The sequence below is a fragment of the Cynocephalus volans genome, chromosome 6, assembly GCF_027409185.1.
Source record: "Cynocephalus volans isolate mCynVol1 chromosome 6, mCynVol1.pri, whole genome shotgun sequence".
Classification (NCBI taxonomy): domain Eukaryota; kingdom Metazoa; phylum Chordata; class Mammalia; order Dermoptera; family Cynocephalidae; genus Cynocephalus; species Cynocephalus volans.
Window position 1 is genome coordinate 52,511,265 of NC_084465.1, and position 15,702 is coordinate 52,526,966.

Consider the following 15,702-nt stretch of genomic DNA (forward strand, 5'->3'; position numbering starts at 1 on the left):
AAAGTTGTATCCCTCTCAACTCTATTGTACTATTTTACAAACTTAACAAAGTCTTCTTTTTACAAACAGATTCAGCAATATTTTCTAATAATTTATTACGCTTTTCCTTAAAACTTGAATGTCATTGGTATTTATCTTCAGATAGTAGTGTTCTTGAGTGACGGAAGAAAAGCAATCAGTCATGACAATTCTGTTTCTTTCTTTCTTTTTTTTTTTTTTTGTCTTTTTCATGACCGGCACTCAGCCAGTGAGTGCACCGGCCATTCCTATATAGGATCCGAACCCGCGGCGGGAGCGTCGCCGCGCTCCCAGCACCGCACTCTCCCGAGTGCACCACAGGCTCGGCCCCTGACAATTCTGTTTCTATGTCCCATTCCCTTTATTTTCTGCATTTACAGATTGTGTTTTTTCTGTTCAACTTTTAAAACATCAGTATTAACTGATGTTGAAAAACATCAAGTAAAGTCAAAACCTGCTACTCTCCACTTGTGTTTTGATAAAGTGAATATTTTATATAATGTGATTCACACAGGTTTTCTTGGTGTTTATTCTTACTGCACTATTTTATTCAAACTTTATTCCATGACCTCTCTTAATATCTAAGTCTCTCTCTCCTCCCACAAAAATACTTCATTCTTTTGTCTTAATACAAAAAAAAATCAATGATACCTCCTGATATATTTCTCAAACCCTTTCAACAACTCTATAAATAGGTATCATTCTTCTGATTTTATAGGAAACTAAGGTTCAACAAAGTGAATTGTTTCTAAGTTTAATAAAACAATGTTTGCTATTTTGGAGGTTGAGAGTAGGGCTGAGGGTTTGGAAGGGCTCAAAATAGTCATATTTTCAGTAAATCTTTAAATTTGTTAATTTAGTAATTTTTATATTTTTCGGATACAGGGCATCTTAAAACCTTAAATAAGCATCTAATTAATCTTCTGAAAAGAGTTTCTCATCCTCTCCCCTGTATCTGGACTTTGGCTTGTAAATCTGACCTTCACAAGGAGCCATTATTTTCCCCACTACTTTCTGATCTTTGCTGTTGGTATGTTCTCTTGTTTTGAGAGAACACAGAGACCTTGTGCCTTATCAGGATCCTTGTCTGACACTTACTTCATCAAGTGGAAAGGAAGTATTTATTTGATTCACAAAAATATTGAGTAATCATATTTTGGAGGAGGAAAAATTCTAAGTTCTGTGGGAGTATTCATGAATCAATTTGAAAGGCAAACAGTTTAATTTCCTAAAACAATTCTCACTGCCAAAGGTGCCCGGAAAGACTCGTCTTGGGATATTCTGACCCGTGGAAGAGCCCCGGGGTGGGAAAATTATTGATATCACTTGGATGCCTAAGGACAAGCTTTGAAAATTATCTGTACCACAGTTTCTCACAGAATCTCCCGTAGAAGGATATTCTTACAGCAATACTGGTCATCTCCTCTGATGCCCACTGCGCCTGGATTTCACTGTATTCTTAGCAAAGCCCTGTATGACTACACGTGTATGCCACTACTTTCCTACCACTAAGACTAATGTAAGAGACTCAGGAAAAGTCTCAGGTTCAGAGGCTAAATTCTGGTGCATTAACCAAGTGTTCAAAAGTAGTAACATTTATATCCCTAGCTCAGGGGCATGGTAATCCATTAATTGTTACATGAAATAATTTTTCAGAACCACCCCACTTCTCAGTAGTAATTCTGATTTGAACAGTTTTACTGTACTGGATTGAATCTTAGATAGCCTGTTATTATCAGACCATTACCTGGCTTTTTTCTTCTGTTCCTGATCATGAAAAAGGGAAAAACACATAGAGTGTTTTTCAAACTTATTTGATCATGAAGTGTGTGTGTGTTTAGTTTTGGCATAATGCGTTAAGATTGAAGGTGAAGGAATCACATTAACAAGAAGAAATGTGCCTGAGTGTTTCAAAGGCTGGGAGGAACTTGGTGCTAGTTTCTCTTTCTGAGCTTATTTTTAATGATAGCCCATGCATGTCTAATCCACCTACTTTTCTCAGGAGTCTTGGAAAGTTACAAACCAAGCCATAATACCCATGGAGTTAACAGCTGCCTTATAAACATCATCTGCAGAGATATTTAAGATCTATATGTATCTGGACACCAACAGTATCAAGGTGGAACTTTAAAACAAAATAAAAAGCAGGTCCCTAATTAATTTTATGGTGAACTTTCCAAATTGGTAACCTATGTATTCTCTAGTTTATGCATTTGCTTAAAATAATTAAACCATTAGGTTGCACAAATATTGACCAATCCCGGTCCTGGCCCAAATAATTTAAACACATCTGTGAATTAAAAGTTATCAATTATTGATAATCACTAATGAATGTAGAAAAGATTAGCTTTAAATGATTAAATGTGATAATAGACATAAAATAAGATCTGAATTAATTATGTGCTGTGATCAAGAACACTTGGTGATCTTTAGCTCTACAGATAGAAAATATTATCTAATTTTGACAGTTAATAATATAAGCACCTTCGAACTTACATTATGAAGTAGTCCCTTCCCCTGATGGGGAGCCTGTCACCCTAGACAGTTCTCCAATTGCTGCTGTAAGAATTCATGAGTGGGAAAAACCCAAAACATATGAATATCAGATATAATCCATAAATAGCAGACAAAAAGTCTTCCATCCCCCCCGACAAGTTCCTGGCCTTATCTTAAAGATCAGAGATAAAATCAACCAGTGAAATGATTCATGGAATTTGTGTGACTCCCAAGTGGCTCCTTTGCTTTGAGAATTAAATACAAGAAATATATATCATATATATAAGAGTACAAGATAAACTAACCCATATTATCTAAAACTGGCCATAATAATTCCTTTTGAATAGCTTGTACACATAAAGAATAGGTTGCCTTATAAAAACAGCATGGAAAATGATGAAATATTGCCTATTAATCTTTGGCCAGAGGTGAAAAATGCCATTTCCTGAAACCCAGATAGAGGACTCATTTTTATCACCTGCCAGAAGAAAAAGCATCTTTCATAAAATTGAGCACCTGCCTACAGAATTCTAAGTCTGTGTTTACAGGGATTTAAGGACCTCAGGTAAACTTCTGGAGCAGGGTGGAAATCTTAGGGACCTTGGGGGGATTAACAAAGCCTGAGCCACAGACATCCCACTTGAGTCACAATGGCTCCCTCTAGCTCAGTGGTTCTCCAGCTTTAGCTTGCACCAGATTCACCTTGAGGGCTTCTTAAAACACAGCCTGGTGACCCCACTCCTACAGTTTCTAATTCAGTAGGTCTTGGTGGGGCTGAGAATTTTTGCATTTCTAACAAGTTCCAGGTGATGATGATGTCAAGCCCATGCTGGGAACCACTGCTCTGGCTTACATTCTATAAGAAAGAGTCATCTTTTTACGTAAGGGCACTTTATGTAGGTTTCTTTGCCTTGAGAGTATTGTATATATTGAGCACTCAGTTATTCAGATCCCTTTTTAATAAAGGTGGCCACTGTTTGGAACCCACAGAGGCCACATCTGAAGTCCACTGTGGGGGGTAGTCCCAGTCTTCCATCACAGGACTCTGGTCATTTCACGCGTGGCCTTCACGCTGTGTTGATTTCACCTGCGCTACAAAGACTAATTTTGTTTTATTTAACCATTTGTAAGCTTGCTTTGCAGCATGTTAAGAAAGTGCCCTTGTGGTTTATAGAGAAGCTATAGAGCCGGGAAACCACGTGGAGGATATTCTATCCTATCCTAAAACCACGTCTAGATGGGGTAAGAGGAGGCCAGTGCTAGATAGGGCAGGGCTGCCAGGCTCTGGAGTCAGCCTTGCCTGGGCTGAAACGCCAGCTCGAATCCCTCCTAGTTGTCAACGGATTGTGGGGGAGGGAGAAAAACAGACATGGTTTACATTCTTTCTGCGTTTGTACTGTACACGATTCTTTGACTTAGGAATGAGAATCACAGAAATGGTAGACTTGGTGGGAGAAGTAACAGATTCAATTGACCAGGAATAATTGGTTGGTGAGACTCAGTGAAAGAATCTGAGGTCCCCGCACCCGGAGTCACAGTTCTTCTGTATTAACTTAAAGAGCAAGGACGGAGAGCAGGAATAAATTCTAGATTTTATTTATAATAATGACTAATCTTTATTATGTGCTTACTAGTCGCCATTTTACAGAAAGCGTATGTGTGTGTGTGTGTTTGAGAGAGAGAGAGAGAGAGAGAGAGAGAGAGAGAGAGAGAGAGAGGCTCTTTAATGTTCTATACTGTGATCAAGTTTTGCTTTGTAACCTTAGGTGAATAATCAGTTGCCCATCAATCAGATGCCTCAAGGTAACTATTATATTAAAAAATACCCTCAGTTTACACTCTAATTTGGAAATTTCTAACTGCTATAATTTTTAAGAACAACATGTATCCAAGAAGTCTAATCCCCTTTCCCCTAATGTTTCTGTCTGCCCAGTATCAAAGCCAAAAGACCAGTCAACACAGAAGAAATATTTCCAAAGAAACACAGAACTGCTTGATTAATAAACATGGGGGGAGGGAGCATAAAACTAAAAATAAATTTCAAAAGATTCAGTCTTAATGAAGACAGAATTATCAAACCATAGAAAACACTCTGGAGCAATAATGTCTCAACTTCAAGCTATTTTTTAGATTTCTTTACTCTGTTTTCTTTAGTTTGCTCTTCAGAAAAAAAACACTATATTGAGATTTATCAGCTAGAAGGTTATGAAAAGACGAAAAATGAGAGCTATTATAATTCTTAAACAGCGTTTGGCCAAACCTTTCAAAAATTGGGTCATAAAATAGAAAGCAGATAAAACTGTATCAAGTCAGTTTGTCTGGCAGTGTGCTTCAGCGCTCTTCATACCACAGCGTTTTGTTTTGTTTTGTTTTCTTCGGAATTAAGCAATTCTGTAAGAAGAGACTGTTCTTACCCTCATCCTTCCATTCCTTATTGCTGGCCCATCTTCTGCCAGTCTCAACACGTACAAATCCATTTTGTATTCCCTTCCTCCACGAATGCTGAATCCAAATCCTTTGGCTCCTTTCTCCATGTCCACAGTGAAATAGTCAAAATCCTTGGGAGAGATATGGAATAAACAGTTGTTTAGTATCAGAGAAGCTCCTGTCGTCCGTCTCTCTGACCCCCTTCTCTCTTATGGTTCATATGCTCCAATGACACGATGTTGTGAGAGGTAATCTGACTTCACAAACTATCAAAGTGCAAAACAAAATTCAAAGGTTTGAGCAGATCAGAATACAGATTACTTGGTCAATAAAAAACTGCTGTGTAGCTTGTTTACTTTGTTTTATTGATCTCTTTACTGGGCAAACACGTAATTATTGCATATATGCCTGAATGACATCATCTCTCTCTGAGTTTTCTCACTCACTGCTGTTAAGCACCATAAATAAATGTATCCTTTGTGTGCCCCTGTGTATGTGTAGACTACAGAGTTTGCTGACTAGAAAAGTGAAACTTAATGAGGTCTGTCTGTATCTCTCAGTTTCACAGACTGCTGAATATCAAGTTGAAGCGTACAAAATTAATTTTCCTTTTACCTAAAGTGCAACATGTCCAAGATTTGCTGACCTTCACTGTTCTTAAAATCTTTGGGAATCAAGGTGATCTTCAATTCATCATAAAACACAAAGTTATCTGATAGAGTTGAAATTGTGCTTAATTTATATCTTGATATCTAGTTATCAGGTAGTGAATATTTAGCAGATACCAAGCTCTGGTCTAGACACTTTTCCTAAATGTTGAATCCTCGCCCTGGCCTGTAAGGATGACTCTTTAGGAAATTGAAGTTTGGAGAGGTTAAGGAAGTTGCTATGAGATACATCCAGCATCAACACGTAATTACAACAACTGCACTGTTGGTTGGTTGTGTAGACAGGGACTTGGTGGTTGTTGCAGAGACTACATACCCTGGATGACGAAGCCAGGCCTGGTTTTCTCCTCATGCATAGGGGCTTGGCTGTTTACCAGAGAGTGGGAGATAGGGGGCCATGTAAATAATTACAGACCTAAGATACCTCCACTACGGGCATTTGTACAATTTTTTTGCATTAGTAGCACTCTCTGAGGTCCCAGATAAGAGCATTTTAAAAAACTTGAACAAGGCAATGTACTGGGAATTAGCTACCTAGTATTAGCAGGGATTAGCTCATCCCATGACCACTCACCATCTATCCATTTATCTACCTATCTATCTATGTTGTCCTGTTTTACTCTGAAATAGGCTTATTTATCCAGCACATTTTGAGGATGTGGGTGTTACCCTGATAATATCAGAACTAGGAATAGAACTCTGGCTCTCTTTCCTTGCACTTCAGAAAGTCCTAGTCCCACCCCATTGGTGCCATGATCTCCACCTGTAGCCCCAAAGATACCTGGGGCTGCCTGTAGTCTGACAGAGGGTACTGCCTGGTATCAGGGGAGTGCTGCCTGTAGTCCAGCAGGGGTGGCTGCCTGTAGTCCAAAGGTGGGGGCTGCTGGTAGTCGCCTCCTGGGGGTTGCCTGTAGTCCAGCGGGGGCTGCCTGTAGTCCGTGAACGGAGGCTGTCGGATGTCTGGTTTCACATCTTGCCTTGCCTTTACTTCTGACCTATAACTAAATAAATGGAAATGAGACTTGCTTTGGTATCTCAGCATTCTAAGGACAGTAAAATAATCTCATGACCTCCAGGCACGGTCCAACCATAACAGCTTGTGCGAAGCACTCCTCTTGATGGTCCTGTTGCATGCTCAGGATTAGAGAAGATTAAATAAATGATAAGCATTATTTTAAAATCTTTGACAAATGCCATATGGCATATTTTTCATTTGGCTCCTTGAGAAATCAAGGTAAAAATGATGGCTCAAACAGAACTTTGTGGAAGGGACTCATAGATATCTCTCTTAGACTTTGGCTATTTAAAAACTGCACAACCAAAGCAAACCTAGTTAAACACTTAACTATACATCCCAAAATGTTAGTCTGTCTTATCACCAGTAAACCAACTCACTCTCTTACATGCACACACACACACTTCTTGGCAGATCATTACTCCATGAAAACATGACGAAAATGATTACTAAATACTTTACAAATACATAATAATAGGCTATTTTAATCTGCTAAGTTGGGTCTTTTTGAGTATTTCATAGAGGTTAAAGGAATGATAGTCAAGTATAACCACCAACTACAAATCAAGGAGAAAAATCACTGGATCATTGGTAAAATTAGAAACATATTACACGAAGGTTTAAATACTAGACCATAGCTGTCAGGATTAGAATCAAATACTACTCTGGTCACAAGATGGAAGGGAAAGCAAAAATGTTTATGTCCAATATTCGTCTTGCTTGTCCATAGGTATTAGTTACTCATAAACAAAGACCAGAACTAGGAGTTTAGTACTGTGAATCCAAACTGTTCTAAGCTGAGTGGGTTTCTAGTTCCAAAAGGGGACTAAAATAGTCAGTACTTGCCATTATGGGATCATTAATAAGGTAAACTAAAATATTATTACAGGGCATAGAGGCCACTTAATTCTATAGTTTGTTACCTATTGCCATGGTAATAGTCTATAATGAGCTACCTGGGAGGTATAGGTAGATTAAAAAAAAATACATCCTATAAGATAATGACTTTATCTAAAATTAATATGAAGGCTATGAGAAATTGAGAATATATTTAGCATGAAGGAAGAGCTCAAATACATCAGGAAAACGGGTTCAAAACCAGGAGAATTTTTACCTTTAAGACTAAAATCATTTCTTCATTGGCTTGTAGTCTCACTGATGTTGACTAGTATTAAATATTCTAAAATATCACTGACTTGAACAATTGTCACTAGTATAATCTAATATTTGGTGAGGACACATTGAAAGTGCACAGCAACAAATGTGTTTATTTGGGGTTCTAGTCAACCTTCGAGTAGGTCCCTTTGTTACTCAACTCTGCAGAGGGGAGACATTCCTTTTCTGAGTTGCGTAATTTAGGCTTTGCTTTATACCTCAAATGTCCACTCACCATGGACAGTGTGCATGCTGAGAATGGAATTATTTAAAATACGCTATGAATAAGCTACTTAACTTGCAAATGAATGCATTAAACAAAAGGAATCAACTGGGTGACAATTGTCAGCGTGTGTTGGTTCCTTTCTGGAAATAGTTGGCTTGGTGGTTTAGATGTCACGCTATTTTAATTTATAGCATAGTCACTTTACTTTCATGAACTCTGGGTTATTGGTATGAAATATCCATTATGTGCCTCATTTCCAACCAGATGTGTCACGAGGTATATTAAAAGAGGGTGAAATGTAAGAATCTCCCCAAAGATTACACAAATGACTAAAAATAGGAATAGTTGAAACTTGCAACAGCTGCCATCCAGGCCATCAAACATTCAAACTTCATTTTACACCAATGCCATGTGTCGGGATTTTAAATTGAACCACACATTGAAGAATTCTTTAACATTCCCTAACTTATGAAAGAAAGTCATTGATATAACCTTCTGTGTCTATTAATTCTATTACTAAAGAGAGCTTAGAGATGATAAAACCATATTGCTAACGGTAAATTCTGGCAGGTTTTTATGGTACAAAAAAGTTCCAGAACCAAGAAACGTAGCCTACAGTGAGATGGTACATCATGTTGGCTCTTCAAGAGTCACTTCGGCATTGAGCACCCAGGGTCAAAGTCTGTGAAAAAAGTCAATTTCCAATGCTCTTCTTCTAGTCACCTAGCTATTTTTAATTGTGGTCAAATGTCAATTGCCCTTGCTGGGGAAGGTGAATTCTGCTATTTATACTTAGTTTTGGAATATATTTCATAATGGCTCTTTTGTTGTTTTCAACAAATGCTTTTCCTTAAATAGTGTTTCACTTATGTTCACACTAAAATTATCTTGTGTTTCCTGAGCACATGAGCACATACCAAAAGGTTGTTAAAGGACAGAGAAACGAGTAGAAGTGTGCAGGGTGTCGTGGGAAGCCAGTCCAAGAATCATTAAGACAGGATAAAATATCACTCATTCTAGTTCACAAAATAGAAATTGGCAAGCAGATGGTCATTTTAGTTTATCCCACTCTAACATGGAAACTGACTCGATTTGACATGTGGGTGGGTGCTCCTTGCACAAATGAACTAATAGGAAATTCATGCTGTGCACTTGGCATATATACTGTCTTGGAGACATCTTATTCTGATCTAGAAAAAGGCAAAGAGTTTCTCTTCTGATGCCACGAAGTTTCTGGTATCTGTAGGATTACCGAATCTCTTTATATGCAAATGAGCCACCACTAACAATCAGAAAGTTAGGCCAGGAAACTTGAGTGTAGTAAAGGGCTCTAGAATTAGAGTGGGCACTTTCCAGGCTGTTAATATTACTGAAGCAAAATAGCTAAGAACTTTGGGTGAATGTGTTGGTGATTTATAAAAGTTTGAATCAAGTAAATCTGTTAATCCCAGAGTTAGGAAATATTTTATTCTGCAATCAGGAAAAAAATATCGAAAGACCACTGCTTCTTGGAGAGTGGCCGAGGTATCCCAGTTGTGAGCTAATAGCAGGTGGGATACGGTAGTGGACTTACCCCACTGTTGTTCTGCCCACAGAACTCTAACACAGCAGGGATGAGATTATCCCCCCACCCCGCCCCCGCTGGCTAGAAGCAAGAGCCACATCTGGGGCAGTCTGACTCTAGAAAGGAGAAGATAGAATGTGGCTGTCAGATTAATCTACAGTAGCAAAGTCCAGAACAGTCTGAAGCTGCCTCAGGGACTGCTGGAGCACTCAAGTCCTTCCCCCTGAGTCTAAAATGATTGCTGGGGAAAGCCAGCACAATCTGTCGAAATAACACAGGGAAAATGAACACATCTGGGGCTTATTAGTGAGGCACCCAGGCCTTACTCTTCTTATGGCTTGTCAAATTCTTACCTCTGCATCATTCGCTTTATGGGGCTTTTCTCTTCCCTAGTATATATTAAAAACATAGACAGCTGATGACAACTAGACATTTGCTTTTCTGTGAAAGCAAATGTAGAAATCAGAGTAGAATAGGGCTTTATAGAAGTACCACCTGTGGCTCAGGGAAAATATTTGCTTTGCAACAGTGTGAATGATGAACCCAGAGAGTTCTGGGAATCAAAACCAGAGTCTCACTTCATCTTTACCAAATGGGAGGCAGGAGATGGAAAGCAGATGTTCAGAAAACATTAAAATCACAGAAAAGAACAGCAAGGGTTTTGTATTCAGAGATGTTCCCGTGAGTTGTTCTGTTTTTCTCCCACTGAAAGGGGGAAAATGACATGGGAACGAACATGTCTTCATCTTTTTCTTAAATGGCTCAACCCAACCCAGGCTCCCTGTTATACACAAGTCACAATAAGAGGACAATGTTGTTCTTATATGCCATCCCTTTTCTGGAAGCTCAAAATGCCTTATTCCTTTTAGTTCCTGATGCCTATGTCTAACCCATATGTGGAATGGAAGAACTTCATTAGATCACAGGTAGGAGGATATAAGGTTATCATTCAACCTAAACAGTAAAAATGTTAATATTTATTGATGCCTATGGATCCTTGAACATCTTCTCCTCTCTAGACCATCATCATTCTCTGGGTTACCACCTTCATGGCTCAATGATCATGTGCAGCTGCCTTCTGACTGCAGAACCTGCATTCACCCTGACTAGTCTGTAGTCTGCTCTCTGCAGGGCAGACTGAGATCTTAAAAAGCAAATCCAGTGTGGTCAGTCCTCAGCTGAAAACTCTTCAATGACTTCCCACTACACTTAAGATAAAGATCGAAGTCTTTAACATGCTTACAAGGCCTCTAAGGGTTGGCCCTGCCACCCTGACTGGCTTCACCTCACACCATGCTTCCTCCCTCTGCCACCACTGCGTTGGCCTATTTCCATCCTTCATGCCTGCATGCTCCTCCTGTCAGAGGGTCTTGGCATGTGCTTTTCACCTGGATTCTCTTTAATGCGCTTTCAGCTGGTTAACTCCCACCCATCTGCAATTGCTCATCATTTCTGCAGGAAAGCTTCTCTTACTGTGAAGGACAGACACTTAGTTATATTTACTAATGAAACCATACATAACACACACACATACAATCTCAAAATCACAGGCGATTTCTACTTTATGAAAATCTCTTTCCCTGCCTATGTCCTGTACTGTCCCCAAATGCTCCCTCTTCCCACCTCCCTCACCTCTCAGAATTGAAAAAGCCAGAGGAATCTTTACCTATTTTCATGTCCTTGCAGCTGGAGTGGCTGAGGAGGAGCTGGTTGGGCAATGGGGCTGTTGGGGGTGGCCGAGCTTGGTTGGGCCAGAGGACTCTGCTGGGCCAAGGGGCTGTGCTGTTGGGCCAGGGGGCTCTGCTTCTCTGAGCTGGGTGCCGAGGTTGGGCTGTTGAGCTCTGCAAAGGGATATCGAAGTGGCAAATGCAGTCAGGTTAGCAGGAAAAAAGGGGCAAGAGGTGACCAGAGGCGACTCAAGGCTTTGATTATTTCTGTTTGTGTTAGGTTTTTAGATAGCATGTTAAACTGATCAAGATCCAGCACCACTTCTGGAATTAGTAGCCTTTAATTAATTGTAACTACTACACAAGGTTATGAACAGAGTCTCTTGTCATTTTGTCAGCAGAAATGACTACAAAAAAACCCTTTTAAAACTATAAAAGTATATTCACAGTAGTAGCTCTAAAACATTCTATTTTTCCAGCATTGCTGTTGAGAGAAAATGTTCTAGCTACTACTTTTTGATTATAATGAGAAGTCTTAATAGTCTTGCAAAGTGTGGATAAGGAACTAAACATGAAAAAGTAAATGCTTTTTACAATATTTCTTCCAGTCCCTTGTCAATCTTATTGCCTAATGACCCTCCATCCTCTGCAGTTCTCCAGAAAGAAAAAAGAACACTGGACACAGGAAGGACATAGAGCTGTTCTTTTTAAAAACTGCCTCTTGGGGTTCTAGGCAAGTAGCTGAAGGCTGCAGCCTCTTGTGCCTGTAAGCAGGCAAGAGAGCATGCCTGGGGTCATAGGCAGGGATCTGAGGGCAGTACCTTTCTGCCAGAAAGCAGGCAAGAGAGCAAGTTGAAAACATCACTTCTGCACGGGTGGACCACCACAGCCACAGCCACAGCCATGGCTGCCAAAAAAGTGGCTTGATGCCTCAGCAGCAGCCACAACCATTGTGCAGGTGGCCCACTGTACACTTAACTGCATTGACATAAGGAGAGTCACCAGTGGAGACTGGAAAAAGAAGAGGATGTCTCTCTCCTCAAAGCGCACTCCAGAGTAACAGGAGAAGCAACTGCTTTACCAGATGACCAGACACCAACATAGAGATACTAGAAACACAAAAACCCAGGAAAATATGACACCACCAAATGAATATAGTAATTCTCAAATACCAGGCCTTATAGAGCAGAAAACCCTTGAAATGACTGAATAGGAATTCTGAGCAACAATCTTAAAGAAACTCAGTGAGATATGAGAAGACTCAGTTAGACAACATAATGAAATGAGAAAAAAAAAATCCAGGATATGAAGGAGGAAATTTACAAAGAGATTAATACCTTAAAAAACAATGTAGCAACTCATGGAACTGAAAGATTCACTCAACAAAATGAAAAACACAACTGATAGCTTAAGCAGCAGGCTAGAACAAGCAGAACAAAGAATTTCTGATCTTGAAAATAATCTTTTCAAAATAACCCATGTGGACAAAAAAAGGAAAAACGAATTTAAAAAAATCAAGAAAATCCAAGAGAGTTGGTGGACGACCTTAAGTACACAAACATTTGAATAATGGGTGTTCCAGAAGGGGAGAAGAAAGAAAAAGGCATGGAAAACCTATTCAGTGAAATAATAACAGAAAACTTTCCAGGTATAGGGAGAGACATAGACCTTCATATCCAGGAGGCTAAAAGATCCCTAGACATTCAACCCAAGAAGATCCTCTCTGAGACACATTATAGTCAAACTGGCAAAGCTCAAAGACAAAGAGAGAATATTAAAAGAAGCAAGAAGAAATCATCAAGTGACCTATAAGGGAGCCCCTATCAGACTAACAGCAGACTTCTCAACAGAAACTCTACAGGTCAGAGGAAGAGGAGATGATACATTCAAAATACTACAAGAAACCAGCCGAGAATACTATACTCAGCAAGGCTATCCTTCAGAAATGAGGGAAAAATATTGTATTTTCCAGACAAACAAAAGCTGCAGGAATTCACCACCACATGACCAGCCCTACAAGAAATCCTCCAGGAACTCCTGCGTCTGGAATCCGAAAAATGATAATCACTAACACGAATACACAAGAAAGAACAAAGTCCACTGGTAGAACAAAAATGCAAATGAGAAATAGAAGGAAACTAAATCTCATAAAAAGTCATAGTGACAATGTAATAATGCCCCTACTTTATTTCTGATTTTAGTAATTTTGGTCTTTCTCTTTTTTCTTGGTCAGTATAAAGGTTTGCAAATTTTGTTGATTTTTTAAAGAATAAACCTTTGGTTTTGGTGATTTTCTCTGTTTTTTAATTCCTTATTTCATATATTTCTGTTGGAATCTTTGTTATTTCCTACTTATATTTGCTTTTGGTTAAGTTTTCTCTACTTTTCCTATTTCCTTAAGGTAGAAGTTTACATTACTGATTTGAGATTTTTCTTATTTTTAATATAGTTGTTTACAAGTATAAATTTTCTTCTAAGCACTGCATGGGCCCTACATCCCATAAATTTTGATATGTTGTGCTTTGATTTTTAAATCAAAGTACTCTCTAATTTCCCTGTGATTTTTCTTTTTACCCATTGTTTATTTAGGAGAGTGTTGTTTAATTTCCACACATTTGTGAGTTTTCTAAAGTTCGTTCTGTTATTGTGGTAAGAGAACGTATTTTCTGTGATCTTAGTCTTAAAAAAAAAAAGAAAAATTTAAACAGAATCTGCTGTTAAAAACAAAACAAAACAAAAAATAGACAATTATAATGTTTAAGTCTATCATCCTGTTATTTGTTCTATCTGTGCTTTATTACTTTCTCTTTCTTTGTCTTCTTTGGATTATTTTTATTATTCTTTTTCACCTTCTGCTGATGTTTTCCTTTTTTAATTTTAGCTGTTGCTTTGCTATTTTAGTTGTTGCTTTGGGATCTATAGCATAAAACTTTAAATTTTCACAGTCTACTTTTAAGTGACAGTATACCAATTCATGAATAGTGTAAAAGTCTGAAAATTGTGTTCTATTACCTTTCACCGCCTTTATGCTATTGTTGTAATACATTTTACTTGTATATGTCATAAACCCTATAATCCATTATTATTTTAGTTATTAAATAGTGTTTATTAAAAACTGCCTCTTGGCTTGTTTTCTAACAACATCAAATTTTCAACTGAAATTATGTCTGTATGTTGGAAAAAGGGCAGGACACACATATGTCAGACTGGGAAAACTGAGAAGCATGTCAGATTTTTAGTGAGCAATCTTGCTTACAGTTAATATTTTATAGATATTGGTGTCTGCAGATAACCGGTTAAAAAAAATCCTGTTCATTTCTTTTCTCTGTCTTTTTTTTTCTTCTTTGGTTTGGTGACAAAAGAGAGGTGATCTATTAGCATTCTCATGCAAACCATTCTTCCCCTTTCTTTTCTCATAACCCAAATCTTTTCATTTGCTCTCCATTTATATAGAGTTTCTTAACTGCATCCCAGTTGACAATTTGGGCCGGATGATTCTTGGCTGTCTGGGGTTTTATAGGATGTTTAGCAGCATCCCTGGCCTTTACCCACTAGATGCCAGTAGCATCTCCAACCCAATCACAACAATCAAAAATGTCTCCAGACATTGCCAAATGTTCCCTGGGGGGTACAGGGGGTGGACAAAATTATACCAGTTAGGAACCACTGTTTTACATTTAAAGTCAGGTGGCTGTGTAGCCATTTGGTGCCTGCATGTCAGATAATTCTGAAACGCAATTAGGGGGCTGAGGAGAACAGAGGGTACCAAGCTGAGTGAGCCCATCAGCCTCTGTGTGGGACACTGTGTTCCACTCACCAGAGAGCTCCAGGGTCTGAATTCTTCCATATCATTAATGAGTCAGCAGCTAAAAACCAGACATGAACCCACCATGTCTGGAAATGGTGACTTTATGGGAATGGTGACTTTACGGTGAATTGATACTCAAAGCTCCATGGCCCCTCAAAGCATGGTTATGACTTGTGAATGTTCACTGCTCCATGAGCCTCAGGGGGGAGTCCTTGCACAGAGAATTCAAAAAGCTAAGTGGGAACTTTAAATTCTTTTCAGATGCCACATTTTCTAAATGAGCTCTCTCTATACGACAAAACTTCTTCAAGCTTTTCAGAATCAATCTGACTTTGAAGAATCCTCCAGAGATTAACTGTTAACATGAATACTTTTTTTTTTCTTTCAGCTTTGTGACTTTATCTTCTCTGTTGAATGAGTTCTGGCTTAAGATAACCATAAAAACACTACTCTGAGACCATAGGGAAGGATCGCATAACCTGGAGTCTTGGGATTTACACTATTTAGCCTGTAATGCCAACTAGCTTGATCTCTGGATGAAACAGGTAGTGAGGAAACAGGATATGGGTTGTGACTGAGAGTGAGTTTTTGCAAAAGTGGAAATAGCACCCAACCTCTGACACTAACACTACACGGATGGCAGCCAAGTGGACGCCCT

The 15,702-nt window shown here is 38.8% G+C and overlaps 1 protein-coding gene across 2 annotated transcripts in view; it reads right to left on the reverse strand.

Moving 5' to 3' along the window:
* MAGI2 (membrane associated guanylate kinase, WW and PDZ domain containing 2) overlaps positions 1-15,702 on the reverse strand; it is a 1,312,517-nt gene that overhangs the window by 113,131 nt on the left and 1,183,684 nt on the right. For both annotated transcript variants that reach the window (XM_063101323.1, XM_063101322.1), the window contains 3 exons: positions 11,236-11,410; positions 6,391-6,610; positions 4,929-5,072 (listed from right to left, as the gene is read on the reverse strand). In XM_063101323.1, the coding sequence (XP_062957393.1) occupies positions 4,929-5,072; positions 6,391-6,610; positions 11,236-11,410 (539 nt within the window). The remainder of the gene's footprint in view (positions 1-4,928; positions 5,073-6,390; positions 6,611-11,235; positions 11,411-15,702) is intronic.